At 48.8% G+C, this 20,677-nt stretch overlaps 1 protein-coding gene across 2 annotated transcripts in view; it reads right to left on the bottom strand.

The window, feature by feature from the left end:
- Window positions 1-5,958: 5,958 nt before the first annotated feature.
- Window positions 5,959-20,677, bottom strand: part of pwp2h (PWP2 small subunit processome component) — a 59,618-nt gene continuing 44,899 nt past the window's right edge. The window contains exons 17-21 of one of the 2 annotated variants that reach the window (XM_073044755.1): window positions 17,383-17,448; window positions 14,128-14,346; window positions 9,798-9,948; window positions 9,205-9,279; window positions 5,959-7,536 (exon numbers count right to left, since the gene is read on the bottom strand). In XM_073044755.1, coding sequence (XP_072900856.1) covers window positions 7,380-7,536; window positions 9,205-9,279; window positions 9,798-9,948; window positions 14,128-14,346; window positions 17,383-17,448 — 668 coding nt within the window. In that variant the 3' untranslated portion in view covers window positions 5,959-7,379. Of the gene's footprint in view, window positions 7,537-9,204; window positions 9,280-9,797; window positions 9,949-10,319; window positions 10,479-14,127; window positions 14,347-17,382; window positions 17,449-20,677 lie in introns of those variants that run through there. The other variant, XR_012098861.1, reaches the window with a different exon arrangement.

The following is a 20,677-nucleotide window of genomic DNA, read 5'->3' on the forward strand; positions in this document are numbered from 1 at the left end:
AGACACACCCAGTATCTTTACACACCCAGAAGACATCCCCTGACCCTAATATCACACACCCTAACCCTAGACATCCTGCCACTAAACACATCCAGTATCTTTACACACCCAGAAGACATCCCGACCCAAAACAGACCTAAACCCTAAACACATCCCATAACCATACACACCACACATTCCCTGATCCAAAACACATCCCACCAGCCATTCCATAACCTGAAACGCATCGCCAGATACTAAACCCTTACAGACAGACATACTTTATTGATCCCGAGGGAAATTGGGTTTCGTTAGTCGCACCAACCAATAGTGTAGAAATATAGCAATATAAAACCATAAATAATTAAATAACAATAGGTAAATTATGCCAAGTGGAAATAAGTCCAGGACCAGCCTATTGGCTCAGGGTGTCTGACACTCCGAGGGAGGAGTTGTAAAGTTTGATGGCCAAGGCAGGAATAACTTCCTATGACGCTCAGTGTTACATCTCGGTGGAATGAGTCTCTGGCTGAATGTACTCCTGTGCCTAACCAGTACATTATGGAATGGATGCGATTCATTGTCCAAGATGGCATGCAACTTGGACAGCATTCACCCTAGTACTAAACATGCCATTAACCCTAAGCACACACACTGACCCCAAGCAACACTTGATCAGCTGTCTGCCAAAATAACAGGATCTCCCAGTGGCCACCCATTTTAATTCCACTTCCCATATGTCAGTCCACAGCCTCCTGAACTGCTGTAATGAGTCCATACTCAGGTTGGAGGAATAACACCTTACTTTCCATCTGAGTAGCCTCCAACCTGATTTCATCAACATTGATTTCTCAAATTCTAGTAATGCCACCCCCTCATCACCATTCCCATCCTGTTACCCTCTCTCATCTTACCTGCCCTCTGGTGCTCCTCCCCCATTCCTTCTTCCATGGTCTCTATCCTCGGATAAAGACCACTCCCCGCTGAACATCGACGGCTCCTCGGTAGAGATCGTTAAGAGCACATTTCTCGCTGTTCACCTGGTGGAGAATCTCACCTGGTCCCTCAACACCAGCTCCATAGCAAAGAAAGCCCAGCAGTGTCTCTACTTTCTGCAAAGGCTGAGGAAAATCCATTTCCCACCCCCCATCCTCATTACATTTTACAGGGGTTGTATTGAGAGCATCTCGAGCAACTGCATCACTACCTGGTTCGGAAATTGTACCATCTCGGAACGCAAGACCCTGCAGCGGATAGTGAGGTCAGCTGAGAAGATCATCAGGGTCTCTCTTCCCGTCATCACGGACATTTACAATACACGCTGCATCCGCAAAGCAAACAGCATTATGAAGGACCCCACACACCCCTCATACAAACTCTTCTCCCCCCTGCCGTCTGGGAAAAGGCACCGAAGCATTCGGGCTCTCACGACCAGACTATGTAACAATTTCTTCCCCCAAGCTATTGGACTCCTCAATACCCAGAGCCTGGACTGATACCTTACTGCCCTATTGTCCTGTTTATTATTTATTGTAATGCCTGCACTGTTTTGTGCACTTTATGCAGTCCTGGGTAGGTCTGTAGTCTAGTGTTTTTTTTACGTAGTTCAGTCTAGTTTTGTACTGTGTCATGTAACACCATGGTCCTGAAAAACGTTGTCTCATTTTTACTATGTACTGTACCAGCAGTTACGGTCGAAATGACAAAAAAAGTGACGACTTATCAGATTCCCCCTTTTCCTCTCTCACCAATCAACTTCCCATCTCTTTAATTCAGCCTCCCCCTCCTTTCTGGTTTCACCCATTACCTAACCACCTTGTACGTCTTCCTCCCCTCCACACCTTCTTACTCTGACCTCATCTTTTTTCTCCAGTCCTGATGATGCTTTGGCCTGAAACATTGGCTGTTTACTCTTTTCCATAAAGGCTGCCTGTCCTGCTGACTTTCTCCACCGTTTTGTATGTGTTACTCAATATTTGTTAATTTATTTGTGGTAATATTACTTAAGTGTTGTGTGGGAGTTACATGTAGCGTGTTGTGCACCTTGGTGTGGATCAACATTGTTTCGTTTGGTGGTATACACACGTACGGTTGAATGACAATGAACTAAACGAGATCGATACAACAATACAGATGGTCACAGTCACTCGGTACATCGGATTGGAAATTGGCTTGCGTATAGATGACAGAGGGTAGTGGAAAAGGCCGTTATTCCGTCTGGACGTCTGTGATCAGTGGTGTTCCACAGGGATACGTGCTGGGACCTGTTACAGAACATACATACACACAACAATACAGTCCCTTCAGACCTTTTCACCTACTCTAAAATCAATCTAACCCCATGTACAATAGTTATCCACACTGCACAAAATGATATAAAATGGAAGGCTATAAATGATTTGGATGAAAGTATAGTTGGACTGATTAGTGCTTGCAGACAACACAAAAATGAGACATTTAAGAATTTTAACCCCACCATGGATGTCCCAGTCCCGGTTTTGAGAGGAAGGTCTGGCATGGGACAACAACCCCATCCCATCCACAGAAACCCAGAGCTACAGAAAGTGCAAAGACCTCATTCCCGGGAGAGGACACACCTCGGGACAACGTGAAATGCTGGCCCAGGACTCTGGTGAGCTAATGTCGGTAGGGGCAAGTAAGAAAAGTGATTGTCAAAACATACAGCAGAATATAGATCGGTCACAGATATAGGCAGATGGAGTCTAATTTGGGCAAGTGAGAAGTGCTAGCTTGAGAGGTAAAAGGGAAAAGTGTGCAGCAAATAGTATTGACACACCGAGGGCCCGAGTCCATCACTCAATAGGGTGATGAAGACGACAGAGTGTGGCTGCCTTTATTTGTTGGAACATTGAATACAAGAGTCAGGGAGTCAGTTTGCAGTTTTATAAAACTCTGTTTAGGCCACGTCTGGAGTATTGCAAACTGTTCTGGTCACCCCAGACAGGAAAGAAGTTGAGGCTTTAGAGAAGATGCAGAAGAGGTTTACCAGGATAACGGCTGGTTTAGGGGGCACATGGTTGGACAAACTTGGGTTGCTTTCTCTGGAGGCTGAGGGGTGATGCAACAGATAATGAAAGTCATAGATAGTACATGTTTGATAACCAGTGTGGGTAACTTCAATCACCCAGTTTCTGAACCATCAGGCTCCTGAACCAGTGTGGATAACTTCACTCACCCAGTCTCTGAACCATCAGGCCCCTGAACCAGTGTGGATAACTTCACTCAGCCAGTCTCTGAACTAGTGTGGGTAACTTCACTCACCCAGTCTCTGAACAATCAGGCTCCTGAACCAGTGTGGATAACTTCACTCAGCCAGTCTCTGAACCATCAGGCTCCTGAACCAGTGTGGATAACTTCACTCACCCAGTCTCTGAACCAGTGTGGATAACTTCACTCAGCCAGTCTCTGAACCATCAGGCTCCTGAACCAGTGTGGATAACTTCACTCAGCCAGTCTCTGAACAATCAGGCTCCTGAACCAGTGTGGAAAACTTCACTCAGCCAGTCTCTGAACCATCAGGCTCCTGAACCAGTGTGGATAACTTCACTCAGCCAGTCTCTGAACCATCAGGCTCCTGAACCAGTGTGGATAACTTCACTCAGCCAGTCTCTGAACCAGTGTGGATAACTTCACTCAGCCAGTCTCTGAACCATCAGGCTCCTGAACCAGTGTGGATAACTTCACTCAGCCAGTCTCTGAACCATCAGGCTCCTGAACGAGTGTGGATAACTTCACTCACCCAGTCTCTGAACCATCAGGCTCCTGAACCAGTGTGGATAACTTCACTCAGCCAGTCTCTGAACCATCAGGCTCCTGAACCAGTGTGGATAACTTCACTCAGCCAGTCTCTGAACCATCAGACTCCTGAACCAGTGTGGATAACTTCACTCACCCAGTCTCTGAACCATCAGACTCCTGAACAAGTGTGGATAACTTCACTCAGCCAGTCTCTGAACCAGTGTGGATAACTTCACTCACCCAGTCTCTGAACCAGTGTGGATAACTTCACTCACCCAGTCTCTGAACCATCAGGCTCCTGAACCAGTGTGGATAACTTCACTCAGCCAGTCTCTGAACCATCAGGCTCCTGAACCAGTGTGGATAACTTCACTCAGCCAGTCTCTGAACCATCAGGCTCCTGAACCAGTGTGGATAACTTCACTCAGCCAGTCTCTGAACCATCAGACTCCTGAACCAGTGTGGATAACTTCACTCACCCAGTCTCTGAACCATCAGACTCCTGAACAAGTGTGGATAACTTCACTCACCCAGTCTCTGAACCATCAGGCTCCTGAACCAGTGTGGATAACTTCACTCAGCCAGTTTCTGAACCATCAGGCTCCTGAACCAGTGTGGATAACTTCACTCAGCCAGTCTCTGAACCATCAGGCTCCTGAACCTGTGTGGATAACTTCACTCAGCCAGTCTCTGAACCATCAGGCTCCTGAACCAGTGTGGATAACTTCACTCAGCCAGTCTCTGAACCATCAGACACCTGAACCAGTGTGGATAACTTCACTCACCCAGTCTCTGAACCATCAGGCTCCTGAACCAGTGTGGATGATTTCACTCACCCAGTCTCTGAACCATCAGGCTCCTGAACCAGTGTGGATAACTTCACTCACCCAGTCTCTGAACCATCAGGCTCCTGAACCAGTGTGGATGATTTCACTCACCCTAACTCTGAACTGATTTCACAAACTACAATCTCATTTTCACAGACCCTGCAGCTCATACTCTCAATATATTTTTATATTTGTACAAATGGGCTTCCTTTGCACATTTGTTGTTTGTCTGCCTTTGTCCATGTATAGTTTTTCATAAATTCTATTGTATTTCTTTATTGTTCCTCTAAATGCCCACAAGAGAAGGATCACAAGGTCATACAGAGTAACATATACCTACATACTTTGATTATAAATTTACTTTTAACTTTGAGAGTCTTCCCACTATTCAGGACATTTACAAAGACAGGTGTGAAAAAAGGGCCTGAAGGGTCATTGGGGACCCGAGTCACCTCAACCACAATGTATTCCAGCTGCTACCATCTGGGAAACTGTACCACAGCATAAAAGCCAGGACCAACAGGCTCCAGGACAGCTTTTTCCACCAGGCCATCAGACTGATTATATTGACTGTCCTGTTGTACATACTATTTATTATAATTTACTGTAAATTGCACATTTGGATGGAGACGCAAGGTAAAGAGTTTTACTCATGTACGTGAAGGATGTAAGAAACAAATTCAATTAGACCATAAGATATAGGAGCAGATTAGGCCATTTGGCCCATCGATTCTGCTCCACCATTTCATTATAGCTGATCCAATTTTCCTCTCAGCCCCAGTCTCCTACCTTCTTCCCGTATCTTGCCTTAAATACACATAAAGACTTGGCCTCCACAGCTAAGAAAGATTGTCAAATACTAGAGATTGTAGCTTTACGTTGAGAGGGAGAGGGTGTGTTTCTTTTTCCAGAGAGTGCTATAGTGCCTTTAAGGGGATATGAACCATGACTTGAACAGTCGGGGAATGGGAAGATACAGACCATGTACAGGCAGATGGGATTAGTTTGAATTGTTAACAAGAGAGATTCTGCAGATGCTGGAAATGCAGTTTAACACAGAAGGAACTCAGCAGGCCAGGCAGTGTCTGTGGAAATGAATAAACGTCGACATTTCTGGCTGAGACCCTTCATCAGGAATAAATGTTGAACTGTTTCTTCCTTTCTGTAGATGCTGTCTGGCCAGTCCAGCCAGTCGGGACACTTCCTATGTCCTGTGTTGTTCACATCTCTGAGTGAACTATCCTCTATTCAACACAATATCGGGGCAGTTCAGGGCAAACTCCCAACCCCAGTCAACAGTTTCTTCTTTTGGATCAAACACCCTCCCTATCAATGTGAGAAAATGTCAGAAAACATAGCCAAACCTGCAAAATTTACATTAAGAACATCCAACTCTGTATCACAAATTTATTATACATTATTTACATTCAAATGGTCTCAATGTAGCAGGACAAGTAATCCGGGAAGGCATTCAGTGCTTGGATCAGATCACACAAAATATTCTTCGGGAGTGAATCACAAATAAAGTTCCCTGTGATTTTCAAGGCAGGAACAGTATGAGTTAGATATAGAGTGAGGCTCCCTCTACACTGTCCCATCACACACTCCCAGGGCAGGGACAGTTAGATACAGAGTGAAGCTCCCTCTACACTGTCCCATCACACACTCCCAGGGCAGGGACAGTCAGATACAGAGTGAAGCTCCCTCTACACTGTCCCATCACACACTCCCAGGGCAGGGACAGTTAGATACAGAGTGAAGCTCCCTCTACACTGTCCCATCACACACTCCCAGGGCAGGGACAGTCAGATACAGAGTGAAACTCCCTCTACACTGTCCCATCACACACTCCCAGGGCAGGGACAGTTAGATACAGAGTGAAGCTCCCTCTACACTGCCCATCACACACTCCCAGGGCAGGGACAGTTAGATACAGAGTGAAGCTCCCTCTACACTGTCCCATCACACACTCCCGGGGCAGGGACAGTCAGATACAGAGTGAAGCTCCCTCTACACTGTCCCATCACACACTCCCAGGGCAGGGACAGTCAGATACAGAGTGAAGCTCCCTCTACACTGTCCCATCACACACTCCCAGGGCAGGGACAGTTAGATACAGAGTGAAGCTCCCTCTACACTGTCCCATCACACACTCCCAGGGCAGGGACAGTCAGATACAGAGTGAAACTCCCTCTACACTGTCCCATCACACACTCCCAGGGCAGGGACAGTTAGATACAGAGTGAAGCTCCCTCTACACTGCCCATCACACACTCCCAGGGCAGGGACAGTTAGATACAGAGTGAAGCTCCCTCTACACTGTCCCATCACACACTCCCGGGGCAGGGACAGTCAGATACAGAGTGAAGCTCCCTCTACACTGTCCCATCACACACTCCCAGGGCAGGGACAGTCAGATACAGAGTGAAGCTCCCTCTACACTGTCCCATCACACACTCCCAGGGCAGGGACAGTTAGATACAGAGTGAAGCTCCCTCTACACTGCCCATCACACACTCCCAGGGCAGGGACAGTTAGATACAGAGTGAAGCTCCCTCTACACTGTCCCATCACACACTCCCGGGGCAGGGACAGTCAGATACAGAGTGAAGCTCCCTCTACACTGTCCCAGGGCAGGGATGGTTCCTTCCTCAGCATGGCTACCAGTCCACACCAATTGACCACGTAAACTCCTGTGGTGCAATGTACCAATTCTACACACTTCACCTACAGCCCAGCCGGTGGCCTCCCTGACTGTACACACCATCTGTAGCATGGCTGTTGTCGCAGTGGTGAGCCGGGAGGGAGCAGAGCTCACAGTTCGCAATCGCTTCCCTCCATGAGATCATCCCCGGGGCTCTCGCATTCTTTGGACTCGCTGTCAGTTTCCTCCACCTCTACGGGACGTTTCATTCCACGCTGCTGGGACAGAGCGAGAGCGAACTTCATATTGTAGCGATTCCAGTCACACCTACAGGCCATCAGAGTGAGAACAGCGTCAGTCAAGCAGCTCCGCACAACAGCAGGCAGGCATGGCGCCGAATCAAATCCACCCCACCGAACCCCCACAGGTCAGACCGCACTACTGTGTGCAATTTATGTACAAAAAGATGTGCTGGCATCGGACAGGGTCCTGACGAGGTTCAAGAGGATGATTCCAGGAATGAATCAGTTAATGTATGAGGATCATTTAATGACTCTGGGCCTGTACTCACTGGAATTTGGAAGAATGAGGGTGAATCTAATTGAAACCTATTGAATATTGAAAGGTCTAGAGATAGTGGATGTGGAGAGGATGTTTCCAAAAGTGGGTGAGTCTAGGACCAGAGGGCACAGCTTCAGAATAACGGGACATCCATTTAGAACAGAGGTGAGGAATTTCTTTAGCCATGATAAATCTGAGGAATTCATTACCACAGATGACTGTGGATGCCAGGTCATTGAGTATATTTAAAGTGAGGGTTGCCGCATCATGATTAGTCAGGTTATGGGGAAAAGGCAGGAGAATGGGGTTGAGGGGGATAATAAATCAGCCGTGATGGAATGGCGGAACAGATCTGATGGGCCAGGCCGAATGGTCTAATTCTGTTCCAACATCTCATAATCTGATAGGTTGGAGAGTTCCAGTTCAAGGCAGATTGAATGCTTGAAAACCTTCCAGAATCAGTGCTGGGTCATCTACATCAACAATATGGCTGATAATGTGGTTAACTGGATCAGCAAATTCGTGGATAACACCAACATTGGAGGTGTAGTGGGCAGCAAGGAAGGCTAACAGAGCTTGCAGTGAGATCTGGACCAGCTGAAAAAATTGGCTGAAAAATGACAGATGGAATTTAATGCAGATGAGTGTGAGGTGTTGCACTTTGGTACAACCAACCAGAGTAGGTCTTACACAGTGAACAGCAGGGCACTGAGGGCTGTGGTAGGACAAAGGGATCTGGGAATACAGGTCCATAATTCCTTGAAAATGGCGTCACAGATAGATATGGTCATGAAGAAAGCTTTTGGCACATTCTCTTTCATAAATCCAAGTACTGAGTACAGGAAATGGGATGTTATGTTGAAGTTGTACAAGATGTTGGTGAGGCCTAATTTGGAGTATTGTGTGCAGTTTTGGTCACCTACCTACAGGAAAGATGGAAAGAAGATTAAAAGAAAGCAGAGAAAATTTACAAGGATGTTACAGAGACTTGAGGACCTGATTTATAGAGAAAGATTAAAGTTAGGACTTTATTCCCCAGAACATAGAAGACTGAGGAGATTTGATAGAAGTTTACAAAATTATGAGGGGTATAGATAGGGTAAATGCAAGCAGGTTTTTTTCCACTGAGGTTGGCTAGGACTAGAACAAGCAATTGTGTTTGAGATATTTAGGGGGAATGGCTTCACTCAGAGGGTGGTGAGAGTGTGGAACGAGCTGCCAGAGGAAGTGGAGCATCAGGGTTCGATTTCAACACTGAAGAGAAATTTACATGGATGGGAGGGGTACGGAGGGCTATGGTCCAACTGCAGGTCAATGGGACTCAGCAGATTAATATTTTGGCATGGTCTAGATGGGCCAAATGGTCTGCTTCCCACTGTAGTGTTAAATGATTCCGAGTGTGAGGTGAGGGTCAGACACCATAGAGAGACTCACAGTTTGGAGACGGCGTCGAAGTGATGCTGGATGCTCCTCTGAAGGGACTGGATCACTGGCAGCAGGTCCAGCGAGCTGAGGGAATAAACCAACAGTTACACACGTCATCCCCACCACCGACACCGTGGAGAGTGGTAGGTGTAACACATGGAGAGCGGTAGGTGCCTGGAACGGGCTGCCAGGGGCGGTGGTGGAAGCCGATATCATTGACACCTCTGAGACACACGAACGGACAGCGAGTGGAGAGAATTGGACCACATACGGAGACAGATGGGCAGTTTAACTGTCCCACACACACAGACTCCATAGCCAAAGGGTCTGTTCCACTACTGAATTAATCTGTCTTCTTGGTACACACCAGGGGACAATCCACATGACTCTGAACGCAGAGGGAACCAGAGCGCCCTCGCGGCCACAGGGTGAGGGTACAGACCCCTCAGCGAAGGTGCCGGCAGTCGGGGTTAAACTCCAGAGCAGTGATGCAGATGCATCTCAAAGTGCACTCTACAAACCGATGTGCCTAACACCACAGAAGTTGTCCAGGAGCAAGACTACGGGGACTCCCCCCACCCCCCACGTCACACCCCGCTCACCGGGCCTTCAGCTTCTGTCCGTGCAGGCTCAGCAGCTGCTCAGCCCAGCTCAGGAAGAACTCCAGATGACGGGATGTCTCCAGGGTCGCGGCGATGAACTGCAGCATCTTCTCCACGTACAGCGGCGGGAGGGTCGTACAAACAACTGGAACTGCAGAGAGGGGAGCTGGGTATGGTGAGTCTGTTTTCAGGGAGATTCACTGCCACCACCCCTTTTTACAAATGTACAAAGCTTTATTCAAACACAACAGATATACAAAGGGCAGGGGTTAGAATACCGCTACTGAACTCAAATTAAAATCCAGTAATTACCATGCACACAATTCCCAGGATGGGGTGGGGGTGGGGGGGGGGGGGTCACAGCTCCTGGAAATCCACCCACTCTAGCCATAATAGTCACATGTTCCCTCTCTAAGGACACCCCGGCACGAGCCTGGTCCCAGAAGAGGGGCAGGCAGTCGGCTCGGACAGTTGCCTGGACCAGTCAGTGGTCAACTGGGCCAGGCCCAAGAGCAAGCCTACCTTGACATCCACCGAGCCAGCCATCCTTCTCCGTACTGGGTGCCCATAAACCAGGACTGTGGGGCTGAAGTTCAGCCAGAACTCAGGAGCAACACCTTCCGATATTCAAACGGACTGCAATGTCTCACACTTCAAATAGGCCTGGTACACTGACTCCTCCTGAACACAGAAAGGACAGATGGACGGGGCATCAGGGAACCTGCTCAGGAATCTATCACACAGTACTGCCCTGGTCCTGATGCCTCATGGAGAGACTTCCACTGGGGGTCTCCCTCACTGACACGAGGTGTCCAGATAACAGGCGAGGACAATGAGGTGAAAGCCTGTACAGGAACGGTCTCACTGCACTGCAGAATGAACTGGCTCCTGAAGGAGATCTGGGTGTTGGGGTCCAGTGGAGCAGTGGTTGGTATGTCCGGAGCCACTCCACACTCCCAAGTCACCCTGGCACCCACCGTGCTGGGGTGGGAAATTACGGCTGGGCACGCACGCACACCAGTGACTGACCACCAACTGCAACTGGAAGACTCGGGATTAGCAGCAGAACCTCCTGTCTCGCAGAAGTAGTTCACCAGCTTCCTCTGGGTGCTGGTGACAAATACAGTGGACGGGACAAGAGTGACCAGCCGGTACCAAAGCATGGAGAGTACCAGCTACGAGATTCGCGGCATAGACCCAGCCAGCATGGCATAAAGTCCCACCAGTTCCCCAGCCAAGTCTCCGTAGTGGAGCTTAGGTACAGCCCCAGAGAGAGGAGGTGCATGGTGCTCCACACAAATGGCCTAAGCTCCTCTGGCAGGGAGCCCACCTCCCACTGACCCCGGCTGAGAAGAGCCACTAGCAGTCTTGCACCTTCCAGAGGTCAGCCAGGACGGTCATCATAAGGAGTCCGTTGCTGGCACCAGCCGAGAAGACTACCTTCATCTCTGGCTCATGCAGAACCAGATCTATTCACCACTTCCGAAGGCGGCACAGGAACCGGTCCACACAGACGCAGTAGTAACCCCAACGCTTGAGAGCCCTGATGCACTTGCTGTCATAGACCTTTATTAGGCATTCCACGGCAGTGTATAACAGACGGACAAAACGCAGTCCGAGTCCGAACACATGCAGAGTCCTGAGGAGGTCATCAGGAAAACGACTGCCAGGCCTGTCTCACGGGACAGATAGAGAATGTCTCGGATGAGGAGGATATTGTCCTGAATGGTCCAGCCTGGACTGTGTAGATCATTTGGGCATTACGGAACCCAGGCAATAAGATTTTATATTCAATGCACAGGAGAGACATCGGGTGCCGATTACTCAGGCAGCAAAGATCCCCCTTTGTTGGCAGCAGGACCACGACCACCTTGCAACAAGCGTCTCACCTATCATCAGGCTTTTGCCCGACTCTGGCGTGGTCGGCACCCGTGTATCCCAGGCCCAGAGGAATTCCACAGTCAACCCCCCCAACTCTAGGGCCTTGTTTCACTGTAGCTGGGTAAGGGTGCTGGTCAGTTCCTCCTGCGACAGGGGAGGGCCTAACCGCAGGACACCCTCAGGGCTGACCTTTAGCACTCCCTACGCCTCCTCACTTGATGGATCTGTAGAGAACAGGGTCACATCAAATGACTCACTCTGTGTCTCTAGGTCACTCTTGAACACCCCTGGGTTAAAACTTAGAAACATAGAAAACCTACAGCACAATACAGGCCCTTCGGCCCACAAAGTTGTGCCGAACATGTCCCTAGCTTAGAAATTACTAGGCTTACCTATAGCCCTCTATTTTTCTAAGCTCCATGTACCTATCCAAAAGTCTCTTAAAAGACCCTATCGTATCCGCCTCCACCACCGTTGCTGGCAGCCCATTCCACGCACTCACCACTCTCTGAGTAAAGAACTTACCCCTGACATCTCCTCTGTACCTGCTCTCCAGCACCTAAAACCTGTGTCCTCTTGTGGCAACCATTTCAGCCCTGGGAAAAAGCCTCTGACTATCCACACAATCAATGCCTCTCATTATCTTATACACCTCTATCAGGTCACCTCTCATCCTCCATCGCTCCAAGGAGAAAAGGCCAAGTTCACTCAACCTATTTTCATAAGTCATGCTCCCCAATCCAGGCAACATCCTTGTAAATCTCCTCTGCACCCTTTCTATGGCTTCCACATCCTTCCTGTAGTGAGGCGACCAGAACTGAGCACAGTACTCCAAGTGGGGTCTGATCAGGGTCCTATATAGCTGCAACATTACCTCTCGGCTCCTAAATTCAATTCCATGATTGATGAAGGCCAATACACCGTACGCCTTCTTAACCAGAGTCAGCCTGCGCAGCTGCTTTAAGCGTCTAATGGATTTGGACCCCATGATCCCTCTGATCCTCCATCTGCTTTGTTCACAACACTCCTTGCATTAAAACACACAATCTCAAACCTTTGGTCTGAGTGCATCCCTTCTCTGCCTATCCTCCCTCTTGCACTGTCTACAAGCTTTCTCTATTTGTGAGCTAACTTCTTCTTCCCCAGTCTCTTCAGTTCAGTTCCCACCCCTCAACAATTCTAGTTTAAACTCACTCCAGTAGCCTTAGCAAACCTCCCCGCCAGGATATTGGTCCCCCTGGGATTCAAGTGCAACCCGGCCTTTTTGTACAGGTCACTCCTGCCCCAAAAGAGGTCCCAATGATCCAGAAATCTGAATCCCTGCCCCCTGCTCCAATCCCTCAGCCACGCATTTATCCTCCACCTCAATCTATTCCTATTCTCACTGTCGTGTGGCACAGGCAGTAATCCCGAGATTACTACCTTTGTGGTCCTGCTTCTCAACTTCCTTCCAAACTCCCTGTAGTCTGTTTTCAGGACCTCTTCCCCTTTCCTACCTATGTCATTGGTACCAATATGTACCATGACCTCTGGCTGTTCTCCCTCCCACTGCAGGATATCTTGGACGCGATCAGAAACATCCCAGACCCTGGCACCTGGGAGGCAAATTACCATCCGAGTTTCTTCCCTGCATCCACAGAATCGCCTGTCCGACCTCCTAACTATAGAGTCCCCTATCACTACTGCCTTCCTCTTCCTTTCCCTACCCTTCTGAGTCACAGGGCCAGACTCTTCCCCCAGGTAGGCTGTCCCCCCCAACAGTACTCAAACAGGAGTACTTATTGTCAAGGGGTACTCTCTAGTACCTGACTCTTCCCCTTCCCTCTCCTGACTGTTATCCACTTGTCTGTCTCCCCTGGCCCCGGTGTGACCACCCGTCTATAACTCCTCTCTATCACCCCCTCGCTCTCCCTGACCAGACGAAGGTCATCGAGATGCATCTCCAGTTCCCTAACTCGGTCCCTCAGCGGCTGCAGCTCGACACACCTGGTGCAGATATGGCCGTCCGGGAGGCTGGGAGATTCAGGACCCCCCACATCTGACACTGAGCACAGAAAACTGGCCTCACACACATACTACCTCCTTTCAGCAATTAACACAGGTAGACCTACCTCGCCTCGTCCTGTTACCACCTAAGCCCGTTGAGCCAAAGCCCTGTCACTTTGCTGCCTCTCACTCGGGTGACCACTCTGAACATTACGGACACTCACTGTGTCTCTGGGTCACTCTCGAACACCCCCGGGTGACAGACACTCACTGTGTCTCTGGGTCACTCTCGAACACCCCAGGGTGACAGACACTCACTCCGTGTCTCTGGGTCACTCTCGAACACCCCCGGGTGACAGACACTCACTCCGTGTCTCTGGGTCACTCTCGACCACCCCTGGGTTACGGACACTCACTGTGTCTCTGGGTCACTCTCGAACACCCCTGGGTTATGGACACTCACTCTCTGCGTGAGGAACGTTTTCCAACACCTCCAAGGTCAATTTCTGCTCATTCAGGCGGAAAGCCATCACAATGGCTACAGTGAACTCCTTCTGCCGCACTGCCCGCCGCACGCTGCTCGGCGTCACCTCCTCATCCAGGTCGAAGGGGTCAAACACGACACCACCATCCAGCGAGAAAATCAGCAGCCCCTCTGTACTTGTGGCTGCCCAGCTCCTACCTGAAAGGGAGAGGTAACTTTATCCTGTGTCTAACCGTCCCTGCCCTGGGAGTGTGTGATGGGACAGTGTAGAGGGAGCTTCACTCTGTATCTAACTGTCCCTGCCCCGGGAGTGTGTGATGGGACAATGTAGAGGGAGCTTCACTCTGTATCTAACTGTCCCTGTCCTGGGAGTGTGTGATGGGACAGTGTAGAGGGAGCTTCACTCTGTATCTAACTGTCCCTGTCCTGGGAGTGTGTGATGGGACAGTGTAGAGGGAGCTTCACTCTGTATCTAACTGTCCCTGTCCTGGGAGTGTGTGATGGGACAGTGTAGAGGGAGCTTCACTCTGTATCTGACTGTCCCTGTCCTGGGAGTGTGTGATGGGACAGTGTAGAGGGAGCTTCACTCTGTATCTGACTGTCCCTGTCCTGGGAGTGTGTGATGGGACAGTGTAGAGGGAGCTTCACTCTGTATCTGACTGTCCCTGTCCTGGGAGTGTGTGATGGGACAATGTAGAGGGAGCTTCACTCTGTATCTGACTGTCCCTGTCCTGGGAGTGTGTGATGGGACAGTGTAGAGGGAGCTTCACTCTGTATCTGACTGTCCCTGCCCCGGGAGTGTGTGATGGGACAGTGTAGAGGGAGCTTCACTCTGTATCTGACTGTCCCTGCCCCGGGAGTGTGTGATGGGACAGTGTAGAGGGAGCTTCACTCTGTATCTGACTGTCCCTGCCCCGGGAGTGTGTGATGGGACAGTGTAGAGGGAGCTTCACTCTGTATCTGACTGTCCCTGCCCCGGGAGTGTGTGATGGGACAGTGTAGAGGGAGCTTCACTCTGTATCTGACTGTCCCTGCCCCGGGAGTGTGTGATGGGACAGTGTAGAGGGAGCTTCACTCTGTATCTAACTGTCCCACCCTGGAAGAGTTGACGTTTCAGTTTGAAGTCTTGCATTGGGGTTCCTGATTGTGATAGGAATCCATGTTAGTCTCATGTAAACCAAACTTGATTGCAATTAGCTGCAATTGTAATTTCCTTGAAGAGGGTCCAGTGGAGGCTTATGAGAATGATTCTGGGAATGAAAGGGTTATCATATGAGGAGCGTTTTAATGGCTCTGGGCCTGCACTCGCTGGTTTAGAAGAATGAGGGGAGAATCTCATTGAAACTTAAAAGGCTTCAACAGACTGGATGTGGAGAGGATGTTTCCTATAGTGGGGAGTCTAGGACCAGAGGACACAGATAGAGTGGATGTGGAGAGGATGTTTCCTATAGTGAGGGAGTCTAGGACCAGAGGACACAGATAGAGTGGATGTGGAGAGGATGTTTCATATAATGGGGGAGTCTAGGACCAGAGGACACAGATAGAGTGGGTGTGGAGAGGATGTTTCCTATAGTGGGGGAGTCTAGGACCAGAGGACACAGATAGAGAGGATGTTCCCTATAGTGGGGGAGTCTAGGACCAGAGGACACAGATAGAGTGGATGTGGAGAGGATGTTCCCTATAGTGGGGAGTCTAGGACCAGAGGACACAGATAGAGTGGATGTGGAGAGGATGTTCCCTATAGTGGGGGAGTCTAGGACCAGAGGACACAGATAGAGTGGATGTGGAGAGGATGTTCCCTATAGTGGGGAGTCTAGGACCAGAGGACACAGATAGAGTGGATGTGGAGAGGATGTTCCCTATAGTGGGGAGTCTAGGACCAGAGGACACAGATAGAGTGGATGTGGAGAGGATGTTTCCTATAGTGGGGAGTCTAGGACCAGAGGACACAGATAGAGAGGATGTTCCCTATAGTGGGGGAGTCTAGGACCAGAGGACACAGATAGAGTGGATGTGGAGAGGATGTTCCCTATAGTGGGGAGTCTAGGACCAGAGGACACAGATAGAGTGGATGTGGAGAGGATGTTCCCTATAGTGGGGGAGTCTAGGACCAGAGGACACAGATAGAGTGGATGTGGAGAGGATGTTCCCTATAGTGGGGGAGTCTAGGACCAGAGGACACAGATAGAGTGGATGTGGAGAGGATGTTTCCTATAGTGGGGGAGTCTAGGACCAGAGGACACAGATAGAGTGGATGTGGAGAGGATGTTTCCTATAGTGGGGGAGTCTAGGACCAGAGGGTACAGATAGAGTGGATGTGGAGAGGATGTTTCCTATAGTGGGGGAGTCTAGGACCAGAGGGTACAGATAGAGTGGATGTGGAGAGGATGTTTCCTATAGTGGGGGAGTCTAGGACCAGAGGACACAGATAGAGTGGATGTGGAGAGGATGTTTCCTATAGTGGGGGAGTCTAGGACCAGAGGACACAGATAGAGTGGATGTGGAGAGGATGTTTCCTATAGTGGGGGAGTCTAGGACCAGAGGACACAGATAGAGTGGATGTGGAGAGGATGTTTCCTATAGCAGGGGAGTCTACGACCAGAGGACACAGATAGAGTGGATGTGGAGAGGATGTTTCCTATGACCAGAGCGCACAACCTCATATTACAGCGATGTTCATTTTGAGCAGAATGTGGAGGAATTTCTTTAACCAGAAGGTGGTGAATCTGTGGAATTTACTGCCAGAGAGATGTGGAGGCCAAGTATTTAAAGTGGAGATTGATAAGTTGAGTGTGAATGTGGAGAAGGCAGGTGAATGAGGTTGAGAGGGATAATAAATCAGCAGTGGTGCAGATCTTCTCTCTTTCTCATCTCTGCTCTAAACAGATGATCGTCTATTCTGAAGCTGTGCCCTCTGGTCCTCAACTGTCGCACTGTAGGAAACATCCCCTTCACATCCACTCTATCTAGGCCTTTCAATATTCAACAGGTTTCAATGAAATGCCCCTCATTCTTCTGAACTCCAGTAAGTATAGGCCCAGAGACAAACATTCCTCATATATTAACCTTTTCATTCCAGAATTATCCTTGCGAACCTTCTCTGGGCTCTCTCCAATGCCAGCACATCTTTTCTTATACAAGGGGCCCAAAACAGCATTGCCTTATAAATCCTCAGCGATTAATCAAATTATTGCATTGGTGTTTTTGCTCCACTTAATACACAACTGTCCTTACCTGTCGGAGAGAAGCGAAGGCACGTCACGCGCATATCTGGTTTAAAGTGGCGCAAGCTCATGTCACCTGGGGAGCAACCACAAAGACAAGGGGTCAGTTTAGTGTGGCCACAGACGTGCCCCTCTCCCAACAGCTTTACACAGTCCAGGACAAAACAAAATAAACTTCATTCATAATTATAAAAATATTTACAAGCATGAATTATTTACAAGACTTGGTATGTCACAAATAACACTCACAGATGTACTGTGGAGAGCATTCTAACTGGTTGCATCACTGTCTGGTGTGGGGGCTACACTGCACAGGATCAGAGAAAACTGCTGAAAGTTGGAAACTTAGCCAGTTCCATCATGAACATCCAGGACGCCTTCAAAAGATGATACCTCAGAAAGGCAGCATCCATCATTTTTTTTTTTAAAGCACAGCAGGAATTACTTTCAAACATAATACCTGGGAGCAGAATTAGGCAATTCAGCCCATTGAGTCTGCTCCCCATTCTGATTCCAGATCCCACTCAACCCCATCCACCTGCCTTCTTGCCATATCTTTTGATGCCCTGACTGATCAGGTAACGTTCAACTTCCGCCTTAAATATACACACCAACTCGGCCTCCACCGCAGTCTGTGGCAGAACATTCCACAGACTTACAACTTCCTGGCTGAAAAAATTCCTCCTTACCTCTGTTCTAAAGGGTTGCCTCTCAATTTTGTGCCCTCTAGTTCTGGATACCCACACCATAGGAAACATCCTCTCCACATCCACCCTATCTAGTCCTTTCAAAATTTGGTAGGTTTCAATGAGATTCCTCCTGCAATATTCTAAATTCCAGTGAGTACAGGCCCAAAGCTGCCAAACGCTCCTCATATGTTAAACCCTACATTCCTGGAATCATCCTCTGGACTCTCTCCAATGACAACACACACTTTCTGAGAAATGCAGCCCAAAACTGTTGACAATACTCCAAGTGTGGCCTGACCAGTGTCTTATAAAGGCTCAGCATTATCCCCTTGCTTTTATATTCTATTCCCTTTGAAATGAATGCCAACATTGCATTTGCCTTCATTACCACAGACTCAACCTGTAAATTAACCTTCTGGGAGTCTTGCACAAGGACTCCAAAGTCCCTTTGCGCCTCTGATGTCTGAACCTTCTCCCCATTTAGTCCACATTATTGTTCCTTTTACCAAAATGCATTATCATACATCTCCCAACACTTATTCCATCTGCCACTTTTTGCCCATTTTTCCAGCTTGTCTACGTCCTGCTTCCTCACCACTACCCACCTTTCCTCCTATTTTCATACCATCCCTAAACTCAATTGTATTATCTAAACAATTGACAGCAATGTGAAAAGCAGTGGTCCCAATACCGATCCCTGAGGAACACTACTAGTCACGAGCAGCCAACCAGAAAAAGCCCCTTTATTCCCACTCGCTGCCTCCTGCCTGTCAGGCATTCCTCTATCCATGCCAGTATCTTTCCTGTAATGCCATGAGATTTTATCTTGTTAAGCAGCCTCATGTGTGGCATCTTATCAAATGCCTTCTGAAGATCCAAGTAAATGACATCCACTGCCTGTCCTTTGTCCATCCTGTTTGTTACTTCCTCAAAGAACAGATTTGTCAGGTAAGATTCCCTTCACAGAAACCATGCTGACTTTGACTTATTTTATCATTAGTCTCCAAGTGCCCCAAAACCTCATCCTTAATAACAGGCCTAAAATTCCGCCTCGGATTCGGAAGCCTAGGATCACAGGGCTCTGGAGATCGAGGATCAGTGACAAAACAGAAGACCCGTGTGTCAGAATACCTGCAGTTTTGGGCCCAGACTTTTGGGCAGAGAGCTCGAAAAAAGCGACGTAACGGACTTTTAACATCATAAACCAGCGAGTTGTTTGTTATGTCTCCCCGCTCGCTGGAAAAATAGAGACACTTCCTGCTCCCTTATTAGAGAGAGAGAGAGAACCTGTGGTGTGTGGAATATAGGGTGAAGTGCGAAGTCTTTGGGGTAAGTGCAAGTCTGTGTCTTTGCTCACGCTTAAGTGCTCGGTGGCGGGTGCCGATGCTTTTTTTTGCTGGTGGGGGGGGGGGGGGGGATTTGTTGCTTACGCAGGGAGGGAGCAGCTGGGGGGGACTTTGGGGTTCTAACATTTAACTGTCGTTCATTCTTTGGGGCACTCCTGTTTTTGAGGATGGTTGCAAAGAGAAAGCATTTCAGGATGTATATTGTACACATTTCTCTGACATTAAATTGTACCTTTGAAACCTTTGAAGAACAGTTTTATCCCTTTCCGCCATCAGATTTCCTTCTCTTTTTACATAATTTGTTCAATATATATACACTTCACATATTTACTGTAATTTAGATTTTTTAAGATTATGTACAGCTGCCACAAAACAACACATTTGATGACATAATCTTGTGATATTAAACCTGATTCCAATTGTGAAGCCTTTTCACTCGTTACGTGCATGGCCAATGCAGTGTTCGGGTGCATTCCCACACATCAACAGCACTGCTATCACTCACGAGGCACTCTGGGGCGGGCATCCTCACCCAACCCAGCCCCTCCATCTCCAGTAGCAGAAGAACCCAGGACTGTAGTCCTCCCCCACCAAGGCCTTGTGGTGGCTGCACCAGGCTTCAGTGCATCCCTCAGCACATCCCCTGGAGGTGGGGATGTGCCAGTCAGCTGCATTTTCCCTCGGACATCTCCATGTGCTGGCACACCAACAGGGTTCAGTCAGACCAAAGGGTGCCTTTCACCGATTTGATGATCTCCGAGAAGCACCTGATGACCATCTCAGAGCGTGTCCCTCGGAATACCCCCCTGATCAGAGGCCTCTATCACGCAGTTGCTTGGGGTGAACCCCGACACAGTCTCCTGCAACTTTCTCCACATCCTTTTGGCATACCCACAGTCGAGGGTCAGTTTAGTGTGGCCATGGAGAGGAACCTCTCCCAGCAATCTACAGAACCACACTTCAAACAGACAGACAAGGGTCAGTTTAGTGTGGCCATGGAGAGGAACCTCTCCCAGCAATCTACAGAACCACACTTCAAACAGACAGACAAGGGTCAGTTTAGTGTGGCCATGGAGAGGAACCTCTCCCAGCAATCTACAGAACCACACTTCAAACAGACAGACAAGGGTCAGTTTAGTGTGGCCATGGAGAGGAACCTCTCCCAGCAATCTACAGAACTACACTTCAAACAGACAGTCGAAGGTCAGTTTAGTGTGGCCATGGAGAGGAACCTCTCCCAGCAATCTACAGAACTACACTTCAAACAGAC

The sequence above is a fragment of the Hemitrygon akajei genome, chromosome 5 (genome assembly GCF_048418815.1).
Source record: "Hemitrygon akajei chromosome 5, sHemAka1.3, whole genome shotgun sequence".
Taxonomy (NCBI): domain Eukaryota; kingdom Metazoa; phylum Chordata; class Chondrichthyes; order Myliobatiformes; family Dasyatidae; genus Hemitrygon; species Hemitrygon akajei.